The 20,706-nt window shown below is 35.5% G+C and overlaps 1 protein-coding gene across 4 annotated transcripts in view; it reads left to right on the top strand.

Annotated features, from left to right (window-relative positions):
- Positions 1-20,706, top strand: part of LOC145672096 (uncharacterized) — a 76,552-nt gene that overhangs the window by 21,136 nt on the left and 34,710 nt on the right. For 3 of the 4 annotated variants that reach the window (XM_081741360.1, XM_081741362.1, XM_081741363.1), the window contains exons 5-10: positions 373-526; positions 2,505-2,608; positions 4,552-4,723; positions 10,181-10,290; positions 13,471-13,661; positions 17,642-17,792. In XM_081741360.1, the coding sequence (XP_081597486.1) occupies positions 373-526; positions 2,505-2,608; positions 4,552-4,723; positions 10,181-10,290; positions 13,471-13,661; positions 17,642-17,792 (882 nt within the window). The remainder of the gene's footprint in view (positions 1-372; positions 527-2,504; positions 2,609-4,551; positions 4,724-10,180; positions 10,291-13,470; positions 13,662-17,641; positions 17,793-20,706) is intronic. The other variant, XM_081741361.1, reaches the window with a different exon arrangement.

The following is a 20,706-nucleotide window of genomic DNA, read 5'->3' on the forward strand; positions in this document are numbered from 1 at the left end:
TATGAGATGCGAAGGTGCATCCTGTCCCGTCCAGACCGTGAATTTTTCTTATACGATGCTTGGGGACTGAGAAACCTCCATTCAGGCAACTATTTTCCTTCGTTCCTCAATGGAATATTGGCATACCATGGTTTAATCTGCAAAATAAAAACAAAAAGAACACTCATTTAATGTTATTATCTTTTTGCCTTACCCTGTACATCAACTATAAATTCGAGATTGTGAGTGCATATGTCAAACTTGTTGTACTGACTTTAATAATTAATGTTTAATTGGTTGTCTTATTCAGTATTTCGATTGGAATTTCGAACTTAAAGTTATACTTTCTATTTCTCTCATCATAAGCTTTTTGAATTATTTCTTTCTTTCCAGGTTATAACGAATGAAAATGAAGTTCAAAATAGTACAAAGGCAAGCGATCTAACGCGACAGAAAGTAGATAAAGATGACCCTCGAAGTCGACTGCATTTTGTAAAATATATGAAGAGGGACGGAAAGACGTTAAAGATATGGGAGTGCGGAATTTGTAAGTAGTTCTAATTTAGTCATTTTTTTAACTTCTGTAATTTTGAAAATTTGTTAAGTTTTATATTATTGAACATGTAAGGAAGATAAATTACATTCCAGGAAGCCAGAACTTGTACTCTGAAAACTCTAGAGTTACTGGTGACACGTTGGAAATGTGGTAACTTTTTCTATAGCATTTTCTCTGATTTACTATCTGTCGGAACTCAACTCGGGTTGTATTTTGGATTTTGAATCCTTTGTTGTTCATTCATACTTAATACATGGATGTCTATTTCGTGGCGAAGACCCACCATTGTGTGCGGACTGTGAAGCTAGATAAAGTATTCAACATGTGTCATCATTATGCTCAGCTGCGAGCTGACTTTGTCCTACCAGCAGACGTACTAACACTGCTTGGAGATGATCCTTCAAGTTTTTGTGTTTCTTCGTCACCTTCATGTCTTATCTGCATTGTGATTGTCCTAATGTTTATACTCAACTCATTTCCTATATATTTATCCCCTATCTGTTGTCACTAAAAGCAGTTTTAGTTTCCAGTTTAATTGAAAATCTCGACAAATATTCGATTTTTTTCTCTCTTACTAGCTAAACCTGCGCTCTCTACAAAGCGTACCATTCACACATGAGCATGAATCTCCTTGTCATACTTCACAATAGGTGTACATGTCCCTTTATACATACAAATGAAAGATGTCTTGATAAAAATGGCAAAGGATATCATAAAGAAGAGATTTTTTTCCTATTATTTTTTCAATATCTTGCACCGTTTGTGAGATTTGAGTCTACTTCTGGTTGGAGTTTCTAATTCATGTATGGTCATTGTTTTCTTTCTTCTTGCATGCAGTATGTAATAAGCAAATACGTTAAACACACAATTAATTATAAGGTCAGTAATATATGGTGCTTATTGGGCAAAACACTCCAAACAATAAAGATTCATCTTAGACTGGAGAAATGGTTATCCTTCGTTTTCCATTATCATTTGGGCATAGAACAAACGCCGGAGAGAGATACTAACCCCATATACAAATCTTTGATGTTGAAATGTATAACTCGCAGGATATGATGCTTTACTTTTTAAAATTTTAATTCTTCCAGTGTACCCCTAAAAAATGTAATAAAGAAATAACGGCCATTTTAGAACTGAACAATCTACACAAAATTTGTAATCGATCAGTGAAAACGACATCTTTCTAGAGCTAGTGGTTTCCAAGATATCATTGTCAAAATAATTGACCACAAACATGTAAACCTAGCTCCGACAAAAGAAAATTAATTACCACTGTTACTGATTTTACCCTAGTGCTTTTATTACTGTGTTTGCATGTTTTCTGTCTTACATTCTCTTTCGTGGCAAACTTATTACTGGATTTTAGACATTCACGGATGCAAAAAGACCTTTGTAGTATAACGCATCCACTCCAATCTCTTCCTGGGGGCGCGGTGGCTTAGTGGTAGAGCCATGGTGGACTCCGGTGCTTGGGGTCCCTGGTTCGATCCCAGCTCGCGCCGTGTGGACTTTGTGGTGGACAAAAACCGTGCTCGTGGGTTTTCTCGGGGCTCTCCCGTTTCCTCTCACTTTCTTCATTCCACCATTTCACTCATTTCTCATTATCACCGTCTCCTTTAGCCTACCCGGCATAACCGTAGGATGTTAAACTTCAAGATTTCATTTCATTTTTCCAATCTCTTCCTCTTCCTAACTTATTAACTTCTTTACAATAGTCCAGCATATAGAAGATCCTTTTAATGAGCCGGGTTTGTACGTAGATTATGGGTTGCTGAAGAAGATATCAGAGTATGTTATAAGTTCAATAATTCGTTGAACTGGATACTAAAGGTAAGAATTAAATTCATGTTCGTCGGTATGTCTCGTACAGTTGTTAAAAATCACAATTAGACATATACACATGTAATGACGGTACGCGTAAGCGTTATTTGTTTCTATGTTTTTACATTTAAATATTTCTTTGTAGGTACAAAGGAGTTCAGGCATCAATATACTTTGATGCGACATCTTCCAACCCATACGGATGAAAGGAATTTTAAATGCCAAACGTGTGGAAAGGCATTTAGACAGGTATTGTTTCTATTAGATAGTAGCTCCTTTAAACTGGTAGTGGTTTGTTTGTTAGTCCCTTCGAGCACCGAGACTATATGATACGTGCACTTACAATCTGAGGTACAATCCGAACCATCGAAATTCTGAACGAAATGTTTTTCCTCTAACTTTTATTATAACTTTTTTTTTCCGTTTGGTAAAAGAAATCATTCTTAAAGTTCGTTTGTGTCAGCATCTTTCAGAAAATGTATGGGGTAGAACTAATGGAAAAGTGCTTGTTGTTATCACAGAATCTTAAACAAGGTATCAACGAATTCATAAATTTCAATAAAGCAAAGCAAAGTGTGAAGACGGAATCTGGTACTTTTTGTTACTTTTAGTGCCACAAATTTACTTAACCTTGTTTATAACCTTATCGTCCGTGAATTGAGTACTGGCTTCGGAATGGGAGTTCTGGGGATTAACGAAGTTTGATTAACGGACCATGTAATCCTTGTATTTTATGATAATTTTCCTTTAGATTCCTAAGATAAATTATTGATGCCTCATATTGCCGAGGAAAATTACATCTTAGTCTAAAATGCGATGCATTTTGAAAAAAATCGTACTCTTGCCATGTATAATGTCTAGCATAGCTGTTGATCTTCAAGGAAAAAGTTGGTTTTGTTTGTGTGGAAAGTATAATTCTAAAATTACTTGAAATAGGTAACGTGCATTTTGAAGAAGGAAACGTACCATATTCTTTTATTGTTAAAAGAAAAACAAATTACTATCGTACTATTCCGTATAGAGCTAGCGTACCCTTAAGCACAAGTGTAACTAAACACATGTCTCATCTCTTAAAAAGACAAAGACGTCTTTTCTGAACATCCCTGTATTAAATTATGTTAACACTACAATATTTACATCTATATTAGTAAAATAATCAACGTATTTAACAGTGTGTGAGAGTGGAATATCTGTAATGTAGGCATTTAATAATTACAGATGTAGTTGCAACATATTTCCAGTGCACAACAGTTTTCTATCTGTTAATGGTTGTTCAAGAGAAATATTTTAGCAGTTTTTTCCTACATAGGTTGGAAGTGTTAAATGAAATGGTATAGGTTCAGTGATGGGCAAACTTTTTTTAGGATTGGTAAAAAAATGCTCGTTTTACGGAAGTCTTGTGATATTGAGCTCTATTATTAATTTAAAGACTATGAAGAAGTATACGATGAATGAAATTATAACTGCTTCTAAAAATTATTCATAATCTGACTCAAACTGGGATGCATGGTTTTTAGAAGTCCAATTTAAATTCTCATTGTCAGTCTGTTTCTAATATAACTCTTTCGAATTTTCATTGTAGAAAATACATATTCACGCGTGTAAGATGAAGCAAGCATTTCGTTAGTTTTCTGAGCATTAAAAAAAAAAAAAAAAAAAAAAAAAAAAAAAAAAAAAAAAAAAATCTCAAGAGAGAAATTTAAGGGAGATTTATATTGAAAATAATTGTGGTATTACAGAACCACTAGTTTTCTGGTTAGATGCTACTGGCACTATAGGGAGATGAGGCTATTGCATATTGGCTGCCAGTGTAATCGTCCATCGGAGTCTGTACGCCCCTCCTTGTTGCTGGTGGCTCAGTGTAAGCATACACGGTTATATTGTTTAGGCCTATACTGAGTACGAATAAGTAAGGAGGGATGGACGAAAAACTTTCTTGGGCGTAATGGCGTAAAATACCTAAATACGAGCCTGCGTGCAGCAGAATAATACCAACCGAGGAAGGTGACAGAGTAACCCTGAAAAGTTTGTGTTAATAATAGTAATAATATAATGATGTTAAGGTAAGATGTCTTTATCTTGAAATATCTTATAGTATCCTTTGGTAAATATATTGTCGTTTGCGACATATTGTATTACATGCAGCATATAGTAGTGTAAATGAACCGATATTCTTTTGTTATTTGTTTCAGATGAGTACCTTGTCACAGCATCGTGCCATTCATAGTGACGCGCGACCGTATGTATGTGAATTTTGCCAGAAGACTTTTAATCGAGTATCTACGCTCATCTCACATAGGAAGACTCACTCAGAAAATAAACCTCACAAGTGCCAGATCTGTGGGAAGGGTTTTCATCAAAAGGGTAAGTGCGGTAGTAATTCGTACAAAAGTTCTCTGTTTTTTATTATTATTAAAAAAATAAGTGCGTAACATAAATTTAATAATACCTTCAACTATTTTTTAAAATAAAGAGTTACTTTATACATTTAGTATTTATTTTTAACGAGTGTGGTTCACCAAAACTTCAAGGATATTATAACAAAGATGATACGCCAATACAGCAAAACCATGAGGCCATACGTTACGGTTTCGCCACGTCCACTCCGCCATGCTTGTTATCTAATCTTACAATGTTCCATAAGTTAAAACTAAAGAAATTCCAATATCTTGCGTACTATTTCTTGGAAATTAAACATGGAACTTTAGAATAAGGATATTGCTACTTACACATAAAAGTTAACTTCGAGTGATCAAAAGAAGTTTAGTTTTGCAGGAATTCGAAGCACATTAAAATAAAGGGACACGAAAACAAATAACACTTCTTAAATATACTAAACTGAAATAGTTGTACGTTATCAGCTTTATTCGAAATATACTTGGTAGACACCATAGGACAATACTTTTCGCAAAATACTGCACCCAAACAAGCATTTCTGTTTTTGTTTTTTCTGAAGGATTTACTGTAGTGGCTTACTCAAAGGAGTTTCGGTGTGTGAACTCCCCTTGAGCAAGATATTGTGCAAAAATAAACATTTACCATGTTGAGAAATATATTGCAATGACTTGTTCGGTATATTCTAAATGATAAGTCCGGGATTTGAACCCTACACCTTTTATTACAAAATAAAGTCTTATACAAAAATTTACAAAGTTCTTATAACTATTTCAAAGTCTATAAAGTGTATTCCCAGTGTGGTAAAGATTTTCAGGATACAAGATGGTCTCTGATTTGAAGGTTATATCAAATCACGTCAGCCCAGAGCGGCGTTAGTAATTAAAGAATATCCCCTTTGCTCATGGCAGCCTTCGGAGATAGTGTAGTTAAAGATTACCCCCTTTTGCTCATCGCAGCCTCAGGAGTAAATACTAAAGGAAATTCCGTAATTCATAGTGGTCTCGGGAGACAGTTTAGGTAGGTTACCGATCAGCACTGGCAGTGATGGCTCTGTCCTCTTGAAGTCCTCTTTTATATACATACTTTAGAAGGGGAGACCCTAGAGGGGAGGTCGGCCGTCTTCGTTTTTCTTCCGAAACTTCTTCGTGTCTTCCTGGAAGCCTCCTTCCGTCGTCTGCTGCTGATTATGTTTGTACACAATAACACGTGTTCGTAATAAGAGCATGTGTTTATAGAAAACACACGCACCTGCTTGTACGTGAGAATATGGAACTTTACAATATATTTGGTCTAGGAATTAATTCGTGCGGGTGGACAAGAGATGGCGCAACGAACGGAGCGTCCCACAGTTCCGTGTATCCACACATGTGTTGCAAACCCCTGTCATCGCGTATCGTTCGTAGTATAGGGCAGTGGATTAAAGCGTCAACAACATCAGTTTGTAGTTAAGTGAACATGGCGCAATTTGTGCCTGATAAAGTGTTTTTGCGGGGTGTCCTGCTGCATTACTTTAACATGCAGAAAAGTGCGACTGAAAGTCATCGTATTTTGGCGGAAGTGTATGGTGACCATGCTCTAGCTGAGCGAACGTGTCAGAAGTGGTTTGCACGGTTTAGAAGTCGTGATTTCGGCTTGGCAGACCAAGAGCGAGCTGGACAGCCAAAAAAATTTCAAGACGAAGAATTGACAGCATTGCTCGAGCAGGATTCGTGTCAAACGCAGGAAGAACTTGCAGCAGCATTAGGCGTTGATCAAACAACAGTCTCCAAACGCTTGAAAGCCATGGGAATGATTCAAAAGATGTCACATTGGGTTCCACATGAATTGAAAGACAGAGACGTTGAAAGACGAAAAAACCATTTGCGAATTGCTGCTTCAACGACAGAGCAGAAAGGGGTTTCTGCATCGAATTATTACGGGTGATGAGAAGTGGATCCATTACGAGAACCCTAAACGAAAAAAGGCCTGGGTGAAACCAGGTGAACCAGGTCCATCACAACCAAAACGAGATATTCACTGTGCAAAGGTTATGCTGTGCATATGGTGGGATATGAAAGGTGTGGTGTACTATGAGCTGCTGCAACCGGGTGAAACTATGAATGGAGAACGTTATCGACGACAATTAATGCGTTTGAAGCAAGCTCTGGCCAGAACACGACCAGAATGGGAGAACAGACATGATAAACTTATTGTTCAACATGATAATGCTCGCCCACATGTCGCAAAACCGGTCAAAACCTATTTAGAAAATGTCGGATGGGAAGTTTTACCGCACCCGCCGTATTCACCAGACGTTGCTCCTTCGGACTACTACTTGTTCGATTGCATGAACAACGATTTGATTGGACAGCGGTTTACTTCTTCAGAAGATATCGAAACATGGGTCTCTGACTGGATCGCTTCCAAGGATGAGGACTTCTTTCGCCACGGAATCCGTACATTGCCTGACAGATGGGCGAAAGTGGTGGCTAGCGATGGACAATATTTTTCTTAAGGTATTTATGTATTTTGTGTTTGTACTACAGCTTCAATGTGTGCGTACCAACCGCACGAATTAATTCCTAGACCAAATACAAAGACCTAAAATAATATTATCTTGGGAGATGAACTTACGCGTATGCCACTGATCTGTTGTACATTAAATAAATAATTAGTACTATATGTAAATATTTTACAAGTGTTTTTTTTTTTTTTTTTTTTTTTTTTTAATATAACGTTTTCTTGTGTTGTTGTTTCAATTGGGTCTAGAAAATACAGGAATGCTTGTCGATACACTGTATTATATGGTGAACAGTGATGTTAATGGAATAAAAAGTAAAATTATGCCATGCCCCGCACTCCCACCTGCACATACAGGGTGGCCCAAAAGTAAGTATACAGTTCTACAAAGTATGACATTTTAGTTTATTAAGATAGTTAGTTTATTTGCATTTTTTTGTTAAGATATGAGTGAAGAGAGATTAAGAAGAAATACTAAAGAAACTAAGTCACTACCTGAATGGATAACGATAAGAAAATTTTATAAAATGTCATGAGCCGGTCAGTACGGGAGTCACTAGTTTTGAGTCACCCACTTTAAATCTTTTTGTCTCGATTGTGTCTGTAATAATAATAATAATAATAATAATAATAATAATAATAATAATAATAATAATAATAATAATAATAATAATAATAATTTTTAAGGTGATGAACCATGAATTGTTCTACTACTGTATTTGATAAATACTCGTTGAGCCAGTATTTGAAATTGCATTCAGTACTACTTGCGACCTCCAACTGTTCGTCCCCCGATTACTAATTCACCATTCCTCTTTTAAAGGAATCACCTCCGGGAACCGAACTTGTGTCCACAGATAAAAACGGCTCATTAACATCTGTGTGCACCCTGGAGGATTAGCATAATTGAATTAAACAGAAAAATCAAATAAAAACGAGCCCCCAAAAATCTCTCTCCAAGCAATGTATCGAATCCGGTTTAGATGCACCAGATTCAAACAAAAACTTCAATTACACCAAAACAGCAATCAAATAGGTAGATCCAAAAAAACCTTAATGAGGAAGTTCATAATATGAAAGGATTACGCCCAAGGATTAACTTATAATAAAACTTTATTCATACTAATAAATAAAAAAAAAACTCGCATCGTTCATTTCGAAGAAAGAATCCAGCCCTTTATAGAAGAGAACCATTGAACGCGTATATCTCCCCAAAATTGGCCGAAGGATGCTAAACAAACTATTTCAACGAAAAAATTGGGTAAGTCTAACTTCGCCTCCTACGTGAGGTGTCAAACGGGACTTGAACCCATAGCCTCTCCTCCCACTAAAGGAGTGGCGTAGCCCCGAAGCCAGCTAAAAAAAAAAAAAAACGGTTCAGCGACTTAATTTTCTTCCCCCTTCACACAACCCTCTTGCTGTGTGGTACAGTTTAAGACCAACAATTTCCGTAGCCCCCCAGACTCTCTTCCTCTTAAGAGAGTTGTGGTCTGAAATTATGTCAAAAACTAAACTTTTTGCATCGAGGCGATAGAGCCCTCTTGCTGTACCAGGTCAATCTCTAGCCGCCTCTTCGGCTAAGAATCTAAGAATTCCAGAAAAGAGATCCCGTCCCCTCTTTGGACAGAACCCCTAACCATCTACCTCTTTAGACGGTCGAGCTGGAATCCTCCCCCACGTATGATTCTCCTGCTCTTATATAGACGATACAACCAACGGTCACCAGACAGACGCTTGGTTTAAAAATTTTAAAATTAACAAACAAAAAATATCAACGGGCAAGATAGCGTTGGTTTCTGGCTCTCCCCTAAGTGAGCTGTTTAAAAAAAAAAAAAAAAAAAAAAAAAAAAAAAAAAAAAAAAAAAAAAAAAGTTACAAGTCATAGAAACAAAATTACACAAAGACAAAATAAAAATATAGAATATATGAAATGTAATAATAATTTACCCGGCCGGGATTTCTCTCTAAATCTATATTAACTGATAATACAATACACAAGAATAATTAAACAAGGTAATATATACAAATATAAATAGCAGCTCCCAAAGAGGGGGCTGCATACTGTAAGTATCTGTGACGCGCCACATATAATTGAAATTATAAACATTTAAGTTATTACCACTAAAACGTTCACAATAATTTTAAGAACAGCTAATATGGAAATTAAAATGTCAGTACTACTACAACGGCTTTCCTATAGCTAATGATTTTCTTATCTCTGAAAGGTTATGTCTGGCAGTTAATTGTCGCATTTGTTTATACGCCGATAAGCTGTACACCCATCTATTTTGAACGTTAAAGCAGGGGTGTAGATAAAATTAAATGAAAGAAACACTACATATTCCCATTCGGAGAACCTAAAATTTTTAACCAGCATTAATGGCAGAGAAGAAAGAGGCTAGTCAGGTGTACCGATGCTCGGTTGTTTTTCGGCGTAAGTGAAGTACGAGAATAAACCTAGTTATGGGTATATTATAACATCTTTGCAAAACTCGTTTATATATTTACTCTGTCCTTGTGTCCATCCATCCGAGAGACAAAAAATCACAAGAACTCTGTGATGGTTTACCATCAAATTTGCACAGGCTATAGAGGGTCAAACGTTTGGAATGGAATTCGTTGGTGGAGGTGATACTCAAACCGGAAGTGATTTTACCTTTGGTGCGTGGGGTCCCTGGTTCGATCCTCGGCCACGTTAGTTTGTAGTGGATAATATCGTTTCCGTAGGCTTTCCACCAATTTTTCCATTATCATTTAGTTGCCTTAATCATCGTCTCCCTGAACCTAAAAGTACATAAACGTGAGACGTTAATTGAAATATTTCATTTTATTATTTTTTATAATAATTACGCAAGATTTTGTCTGACTGATGAAATTAGATTTTTTTTTTAAAGTATTTAACAATATCTTTTCTCTTTGTTACAGGTAACCTGCGGAATCATATATTTACTCATACAAACGAACGCCCGTACAAATGTGAAATGTGTGGTAAAGGCTTTAATCAGATGTCCAATCTTATGTGTCATAAGGTAAAGGTAGGAGGGTTTGAGTTTTATTCAGTTTTGCAGCTGATGGTTTGAGAGCCAATAGTTCTCTGAAGCGTTTTTCGGTAGCTGTTGTAGAATACTGTCGGACAAGTTGAGCAATTTACTTAACTCACTAGCCTCGAATACGAATATTTTGCATTCGAATCATCATTTCCCTGGAATGGTAGACAATGTATTACAGTCCTTCTGTAATAATGGTAGTAGAGTATTGAAAACGGACTAAGGTGGACTAAAGGGTGGCCGAGTTTGTGAAAATGCCGGGTTATCGGGAATGTAGTTAAATAAGAATAAGTACGAGTGTTTCCTCAGAAACTACAGTACTGTAATTGTATGTATTGGTTACTTGAGAATATAACAGAGAATAAACTGCCCAAATACCCTTAAATAAAGGAAAAATACGTTCTTTATGAAGGCATAGAGCCTTTACTATTCATGAAAATGAAAATTAATGAATACACACTGTACAGTAATGTACCTGGTAAGACAGACCTCAGAAAAATACTTTATGAAGGCATAAAGCTGTCTATAATGAAAATTAACTAGCCGACTTTGCGAAAACGGGTCTGCCCGTGGTTTTTTTTCGCTCTGCCAGGGTGTAGCCGAGCTGTCGGGACTGCCAGGCTATCGAGTGTCGAGTTTTAAAGACTCTACTGTACCATTACAAATAAATCATCAGGGAGTTGTAGCGACTAGACTCGAGGATCGCGCCAAGGGCTACTTGCAGGTCAAACAGGTTCGCAGCTCACCTTCGTAGCTCAGATCTATAATCAATGTGCAGACAACTATTTCTCATTACACTGATGGTTCTCTTGAGAGAGAACACACCAATTCAATAGTTATAATCTCGTCTTTTTCAGCTTACGGGACATGATGATATATATATAACAGAGAACGTTACATAAATTCAGTAACACATTTAACTTTATTTATTTATTTTTTCACACTGTGAGGTTTCATCGAGCTAATATGCAACTTATACCTTAGTAAACATTTTATCCTCATTTTAAACATTTTGAAATGAAAATAATAAATAAATGAATACATTTATTCATTTGGTATACGTCTATCATTTAGTAAATGCCAAAATTTCCGATGAAAAAGAACACCTTTCTCAGCGGTATTTCCTTGCACCTACACCAAACCCATCACGTCACTTATGTCCGTCGTTTTGGTGTAGAAGTATCAAAACAAAACAGTTTCTTCTAGCAATAAAAAATAAAATATATTCAAATTCCTGGGTATTATTAGTAACAAAAATTTAAACTTTCACAGAACCATTGTGAAAGTGATTTTGATGTTACTCAAAACTTTCTTGAAAACTTACTTTTACTCTACAGTTGTCTCTTGAAACTATAAACATCGTTAATTGTCTACTTGTGAATCGTGTGATGCATTCAAGAAAAAGCACTGGACTGTCGGGGATTCGAACCTTGATCCTTCTTTTTCGGAAGAATACTTTATCCGATTTTTTTTTCTCTCGCGTTTGATTAAGTAATAATAATGCTTCAAATGAAAGTAAAACTGATTATGTGCTGACAGCCAAATTGATAGATCATTTGTTTGATATGTAGGAGGTAGAATTTCGAGTTCTTGCCAGTCTAGCTTATATATTGTTTCCCGATGACCGTGACACAGTCCTGTTATCTAGTTATCTTGGAGGTGAGATAACGCGGTTGGAAATGAACAGTTCTCTGCATAGGTGTCCAAACTCGCGAGTTCTGCACTTGTGCTCAACCGGGCTTGGGCTCGAACCCCAATGAAATAAGTGAGCGCGAACCCAGTGTAAAATTGTCATCTATGGCTCTCTTGCGAGGTGATGCTGTATGATGGTTTGTGCTCCCGTCAACAGTAGAGTATTCACTCGACAAAGTTCGAAACCTACGTACGTTATAAGTTCCACCGGGTATAGTATCAGTGTTGTATAAGAATGTAAAACCAATCAATCATTTCCCGCCATTAATGATAACTAGTTGGTTACCCCTTCAGCCTTGGGCTCGCTGCAACTAGCGTCATCTATTGGCATCAGGCAGGCGGCACAGATAGCTGCATTTATTAGCGCAGCTGTTAACCATTAGGAATTAGTATTACTCGCAAACTGACATGCTTTGCTTTGTAATAAAGATTTAAAGTCTTGTACTCGATTTAAAATCTGATAAATCAGAGTGAGCTTTTTTGTGAATACGGACAAATTAATCGCTAGAGTTCTTTGTATCGCAAATATATGGTGCTTATAAATTATTATCTTGATATTTTTCATGGAGATATTTGAGTAAAAAAAATTTAACAAACGACTGCTAATCGTCACCTCAGAATTTTATAGTAAGACAGTGTTATCTAAATTTGGGTTGTAAGTGAAGATGGATCACTCTGGCTCTCAGCTTTTAAATATATCGAGTTGTCTTTTTATGGATTAGAACTTTATTCAGATAAACATTCGTTATTTCTGAAGTGTCCATTAAGGCAGTGGTTTTTAATCTTGGATTCGCGTATCCCCAGAGTTACGAGTTGACTTTCTTGAAAGATGCGTTAATTTTGAAATAAACATAATTCATGTATATATCATGGATGATAATAAAAACTATTTCTGCCATAATTAACCATAATGATAAACACAGTTCTATTAAATTTATAGCATTTACCTGTTCATAGTAAATCTTGGTTATTCAAATAATAAATTCTATAATTTATTTTTGATGTAGTTACCTGCAATTTGAATTAAGGATAGCTTGTATCTAAGTGCTCATGCATGAATAGAAAAGGGGGCAGTGGTGGATCAGTGGTAGAACGTTCACGTCTGGTGCGTAGGATCCCTGGCTCGATCCCAGCTCGCATGAAATAGATTTTATGGTGGATAAACACCGTGTGCGTGGATTTTCTCAGAGTTCTCCCGTTTCGTCTTACTTCTTCAATCTCGTCATCACCATCTGCTTTAGCCTACACGGCATAACTGGGACGTAAAACTAAAACTTCATTTCATTTTTTGAATGGAAAAGTATCACTAGGGGTACACTGAAAACAAGGTTGAATACCATTGCTTTACGAAATTTAAATTTAAAGTAATAATTTGGTAAGCATCTTCAATTGTATTCAGTTTATCATAATACATTGTAAACGTAATTTTGATAGTATTAACTGTCTTCGTTCTAAATTAATGTTTCTTTTTTGCAGGTACATGCACATTCGGACAAATCTCGGTATACCTGTAATATTTGTAATAAAGATTTTCCCAAAAAATTCGCTCTCAGATCGCATGAAGAGTACAAACATGGTATTAAGTATAGAGCAGGAGAGCGGCGCCAGGAGCTGGATCCTGAAACTTTCAAAGACATCGTATCCAGGAAGCAAAGAAGAAGAGATGAGTAAGTAGTTTTTTCCTAGTTGTAGGAGGCTTTCCGAAAATTAAAGATAACATGTAATACCAAAATATACAAAATGTGATCAAAAAGTAAGGGGAATGTAGTTGCACAGTGCCATCTATCGATGTTGTATCCATTTCAAGTAGTAAGTCTGGTAGTTTAAATCTTTGGTACAGTCACTGTCGAGTTTGAACAAGTTGTGACATGTTAGTTGGCTTCCACAGGCAGGAGAATGAGGACGTGTTAAGTGTGTCTGTCGCACGCCAACGTTAAGTTTTGTTCTAAGTTGCAAAAAAAGTGCCAAAGAAGCTGACGAAATGTCAAAATCAACGTATGACGATGAAGCGGTGGCATTGAAGACTGGTTACAAGTGGTATGAGAGATTCAAAAGCGGCAGGGAGTCGGTTGAAAACGAGCAACGATCGAAATGTCCTTCCACGTCAAAAAGAGATGAAAACGTGCAAAAAGCGGCACAAATCATTTGTTCAAAACAGGCGAATGACTATTCGAGAGCTTTCAGAACTAATCATCTCGTATGGTTTGAAAAAAAAAAATTAACCGCCGATTAAATGGTCAAATGGCTTCCTTCTTCACCACGAAAACGCGCCGTGCCACATGCTTTTGATTCGCGAATTTTTGGCCGAAAAAAAAATCCCTCTGTCCACATTCGCTGTGAACTCCAGATATAGCACCATGCGACTTCTGTCTCTTCTCAAAAAATAAAACCATGCTTAAAGGAAAACGTTTTGACACCATTTCTAACATTGAGAGAACCACGACAGAGCAGCCGAACGCCCTTCCAAAACAAGCCTTTTAGAAATGCTTCCAGCCATGGATTCAGCGTTGGGATAAATGTATTGCTAATCAGGGACAGTACTTTGAAGGAGACTAAATCAAATTCATTGTAAGCATACTACTTTGTTTCTAATAAAATGGTTCACCCTACTGTTTGATAATACCTCGTATAATCTATCATCCAAGCATCTCTTTAGTTTGGGTGTCAGTTCTTGTACCCCGAGTCGTGCAAGTAGGTCAATAGTTCTTTACATTGTAGTTATTTTATTTGTTTCTCTCTTTTACCTCATCATCAAACTGGTTGAAGTATGTCTCGCTTTTCAGCACACAGAATACATGAGAACAACTTATGATTGTGGTTTATTGACGCTTTTCAGCACCAAGGCCTTGTGAGAAGAACTTACGATTGTGGTTTATCGACAGTCTTCGGCATCAGTGCTATGAGAGAAAAACTTTTGATTAGTTTGTTGACGCTTTTCAGCACCAAGGCTCTGTGAGAAAAACTTCTGATTGGTTTATTGACGCTTTTGAGCAAAAGACTCTGTGAGAAATACTTCTGATTGGTTTATTGACGCTTTTCAACGCCAAGGCTCTGCGAAAAAAACTTACGATTGTAGTTTATCGTCACTTTTCAGCACCAGTGATCCATAAGGAGTAGGAATTGAATCTCTACTTGGGTTTGCATTCGAGATAGCATCCTTATCTATGAACGAATCTTGGCATTGCCAACATGGTTATGAAAGTGTAGTGACTCATCCTGTTGTTTAGATGAATTCATGGGAAGGGTTTCAAAATCTCACAACAGCTATCAATATTCGAATGCTCGACAACATACATTTCTCGGGAATTGAAGAAGCTGATTTTCAAACTGAATATCTGTTTTGATAGTGGAGGGATCTATGTGGAAAATAATCATATATGTACTTAATTAATTAATTGTCCCTTCTTGACGCGTGATTTTGTTTCGGCATGAAATTAATATCATAATATTTCCGCTTTCGAGACACATCATCTGTTAATAAACTGGAAATGTACTATGCATTGTGGGATTTTCTAATGAAAGGTCGCTTTCAGTTCAATAGTCAAAAATGAAAAAAAAATGTATTGTTTAAAATCAGTAATTATTTTACGGTCAATAAAACCCTTAGATTATAGAAATTGATATAATAATAATAATAATAATAATAATAATAATAATAATAATAATAATAATAATAATAATAATAATATAATGGTATCAGGAAATTACAGACACACGAGTCCAATTACAGTTTCCAGAAGGTAATAATATATGAATTAATAATACAAGCAGAAAGCATGCATATATATATTTAAAAAAAAAAAAAAAAATCGTAAAGCATTAGAATATGAAGATATAAAGGGTCATTCAGTAAAAGATACGGTATAGAAATAATTATAATAAAAAATACAGCCATAATAATAAATCATACACAGAAGACAATAAAATAAAATAAAAACGAACCATTATATACAAAAGAGAATAAAATTTGTAACAAGTAATGGGTAATGAATTACCTCTGAATAGAAAGAAAATCAGTAATATGTGAATAATTGTTAACACTTGTCAAGCATGTATATACGGGGACATCTATAAGAACAGGATTACATTCAAAAATTTTGAAATTTCTTATTGACATGTTAGAAACACAAAGATTTGCAGCCTCTATTTAATGGTAAATTGCCTATCGAAACACTATGAAGGAGTTTCATATCAAATAACGTTATGGTTCTTCGTTCCGGTAATTTGAGTAAGTCAAGTAGATACCTGATTTCTCATGGGATGATAATAATATTGATCTTATTAAATTGAAAAGAAAATTATTCGTATGTACAGTCAGCAACAAAAGTTATTTCCGTTTGGTAAAATCTATTTTGGAAATAATGGTGGTATGGCTGGAACGTGCAGAAAATTACATTCTTTTTAATTTACTGAAAACTGAACTTAAATTGTGTTTTCATTCTGAAGTTATTTATGAAACAAATTTTATTAAACGGAAATAACTTTTGTCACTGACTGTACATCGTTATTTATATTGTCATAGCCTTTTTAGTTGTTTATTAAATATTTTAACCCCTTAAGGACATATCCCGATGTATCTCGTTTTTTCTTTGTTTTTTTTTTAAATGTAGTTAGTTTTTTTTCCCGAGTTATCTCGTTGCGTTTGAAACTTTCTTATTTCTTTGTACTTATCACGAAAAAAACTGTTTATTGGTGTCGAAGTGTCCAACAGATGCCTCTAGAGTATTGTAAAGTCTAGCTGCTTTGTACTGCGGCGTCACTAGGGTATCTGTGTTGACTCTTATGTAGTTGTTTTTTGTATTACTCTGTATCGAGAATACTCGGGATAAAAATCATGATACCAAATAGGAAATTCGGAACGATATGCTATTATATATTGCACACCACATTATGTATATTATTTAGCAATATCGTCCCTGCACGAATATTTCACCTATACCTACACATCCCTATACTTTCTTATAGCCCCGAGATCAGGGATGAAAATGGATCTGAAAAGGTAGGGGAACGCATGTCGTAACGTCGTCCCCTGTGTCTGTCTTTGCCCATTGTAATTATTATTATTATTATTATTATTATTATTATTATTATTATTATTATTATTATTATTATTATTATTATTATTATTATTTTTTTTTTTTAGGAAGTGAAGGACGCCATACATATTTTTTTGGAAGTGGGGTAACGGCGTCCCCCGCTTTCCCCCTCACTTTTACCCCCTGCCCGAGATAACTCGGGATAAAAATCTGCAAGTTTCCTAGCTTCTTTTTTCTATGCACTGAAAAAAGATTTATGAAGAGGTATTTTTATTACGTACTACATTTCAAACAAGCAATAAAAAATATGGGTATTTTTTTACTAGAAAATGTGATAATTAAGTCCGTAAGAGGTTAATGATCAAGAATATTAAGAACAGGAGACAAGATTTTGTATAATATAGTTCTTGTAGTTGTTAGATAAAGTAAATAAATAAAAGAATATTACATGACCTGACTTCCGTTTGAGTTATCATTTCCTCATTCTCATTCGATTGGATAATTCTTCCATGAATCTAACATAATGTTATACACAATGCTGCTATTATTATTATTATTATTATTATTATTATTATTATTATTATTATTATTATTATTATTTTCATTTTCAGGAAGAACTTACGAATTATTCATCTTCCAAATGGCGATCGAACACTAGCTGATGTTAGAGAACTGAAAAGAGGGCACATTCCGTACGCTCCAGTTCATCGACTGAAAATCACCAAAGTTATTGGAACGGAGGATTCAGTGTATCAAGAAAAGGTAATTGTTATTTATATATTCTGTTTTTTTAGTATATTCTTTTATATATAGATGTGGGTGATAAGTTGGAGAAGACATGGATCCATTGAATGGATATTGTGTATACCAGTGGTGCCAGATCTGAAGATTAAAAAGTAGCAGATTTGAACTATTTGTAGCTCAAATATAAAAATTTATTATTTTACAACTATACAGTTCTACTAATGATATATATATATCCTTATCGATTCAATGGAAACGCCTGAAGTTGGAAATATGTCACATTCTAGGTTGGCAAAACTCAGGCGGCGATCGTATCTCTGAGCTAGTGGCGGTTTGTATTAGGGCAAACTCCGTACTACATGAGGAGGAGTAGGATGACAGCATCGAATAAACTGAGCTGAACGCGATAGTCTAAAACCGCCTTTCTGATTTCCAAGGAAATAAATGTTGACTTACGTCAGTTTTGTAGGCTTTAAGATACTCTTTACAAAGTCTACAGTGCATTTTTTTCACTTTTATTTCTAAATTCTTTTATTGATTTGGTCAATCCTTTATCTGCGAGCTATGAATTTTGGGAGTTTTAGTTGTACTTTCCTCATTGTGTTATTATTGATAATGCAGTAAAGTGAATTAAATTTGCAATATTCACATTCACACAGCCCCATTCAAGGACTTTGCTTATGCACTAACTGAGACAGTAACGTGGCCAATGATCCTGTAAGAGCGCGAACCCACCAAAAGTGTAGTGTTGTTAGATCTGAACATAAAATAAATCTTAAAATAACAATTGAAGTGGTATTGAACACATTAGATTTAATAAAAATCTTTTCCATTGTGAATGGAATGTTCAATAAATAAAACTTGTATTATATAATACTAATAATGTTTTGGGATTTTATATGTGAAAATAAAAATAAATAGGCATTCTTAAGAGTTATAGTCCTCAGATAATTAAAAGTAGCCCAAAAAGTAGCATGTGTCCAATTTGAGATTCTGGCAATTAAAAAAGTCGTCCAATCTGCTACTTGTAGCCAATCTGGCAACACTGATCTGTAACTGATAAAATTTTGTTAATAAAAAAATGTGATTTTATATTGTTAAAATTTTGTTGTTAATTTTGTGTTTAGTTAATCTGTATCATTTGAAGAAGGGCGCAGGATGATACAGTGGTAGAGCAGTTGCCTATGATGCTTAAGATCCCTAGTTCAATCCCTCCCGAGAAACTCGTGGTAGATTTCTGTGGTATTCCATTTTCTCCCTCTGTCTTCATCTCATCGATTAGTCCTCAGTCATTAACTTACATCCATCCCCTTTAATATACACGGAATAACCAAGAGACGTTAGGATAAAAGTTTTCATTTTTATTTACTTTTTATTAATTCTAAGTAGTATTTGAAACTGAGATTTGCATTTAAATGTTTGAGAGAAATAAAAGCACACACTCAGCTCTATATCGCATGCCTGGCTAAAGTCTGTGGCCTGCCAGTTACCACACGTTCAAGTGTGTGATGTGTAGTCAGCGCATCTATTCCTAGAGTCTTTATTTTTCACTTCCTGTACTGGATTGATTGATTGATTTTGAGTTTAACGTCCCTTTCAGCAGCGAGGCTATATGAGACGTGGACCTACTGATTAATGTGGAATCCGAACCACATGAGTTCCGCCGGGAATTGAACCCGGGACTCCCATGCCAAAGGCGCGTACGCTAACCGCTTAGCCACGAATGAGCTCTCCTATACTTGATTTCATTATCATTAAATTCAGATAATGATCTATTTGCTTCACGATTTTGGATCAAGACCGGAAAATTGTGCCCCTGCTGGGAATCCAATCTTTGTTTAATCGTTTGGCTACAAGAGAGCAATAAAATAAATCCCCCTGTAAAAAGAATTTAGGGCGTAAATTACACTCAGCACACTCGTGTGTCTCCTGAGGTCAAATAGAAATAAAGTACAATTAATAATAATAATATATGTGCGTATCAAAAAAGATATTGAGTTGATTTTTTTTTTTTTTTTTTTTAAATATTCTCTGAGTTTGCGTATTATGGATATTTCATTATTATATTGCCATCTACGGTTAAGAATATGTGGTTTTCGACAGTCTTCTAGGTTACTCGAAAATGTTTTGTATTGGACAGACCAAAATTGCGGTATCGCTGTGATTTACAGATTGAGCATGTGTATCAGGGTCGGACTTCTGCGCTGTAATCGTCGTTGCACATCCTGCATCTTTGCACTCCTGTTTCTTGATCATACCGGTAATTAATCTGGTCATTGCCCTCCCTGCTAGTTTAGTGGCTAGCGCGTGTGCCTTTGGGACACATGTTCTCGGGTTCAACTCTGGTAGAAGAGCACAAAACATTTAATTTTGCAATAATTCACTTTCATTAATCTCCTTGAGCCTAAAGTGCATAGCCGTTGGACGTTAAAAGCCCAACGGACGTTTTCTCCCGTGAGCCTAAAGTGCATAGCCGTAGTTTCGTATTAATTTAATCATTATTTATTTTATTTTATTTTATATAAGTTAGTATAAGTGCATAATAAAAAAAGCGTTTATCTTTTTTTGTTTCTTTGTTCGATACGTGATATTCATGTACGCCAGTTTTCCCCATTTTTTTTTTTTTCTCTGCAAAGCTATTCCTTATCTGGAATTTGCTTTTTAATATTCGAGTTGCATTTTCCTTGAATTAAGTATTGTTGTTCGTTCGTTAGTTTCTAGTTCTATTTTAATTTTAATATTAGCAAGAAGTAAATCTATGCTATTTAAAATTTAACGTATTAGATACCGACATTTTTTGTACCATCATCCAATATAGCCAGCAGTGAATGTATTAATTGTAGGCTAATAAGGTCTGATTTCTCACTGGGAATTAGGTTTCATGAGTACCAACATCGAATGCCGATAAAATCAAATCAAATTCTAGCTCAGA

The sequence above is a fragment of the Thermobia domestica genome, chromosome 15, assembly GCF_964235325.1.
Source record: "Thermobia domestica chromosome 15, izTheDome1.hap1.1, whole genome shotgun sequence".
Lineage (NCBI taxonomy): Eukaryota > Metazoa > Arthropoda > Insecta > Zygentoma > Lepismatidae > Thermobia > Thermobia domestica.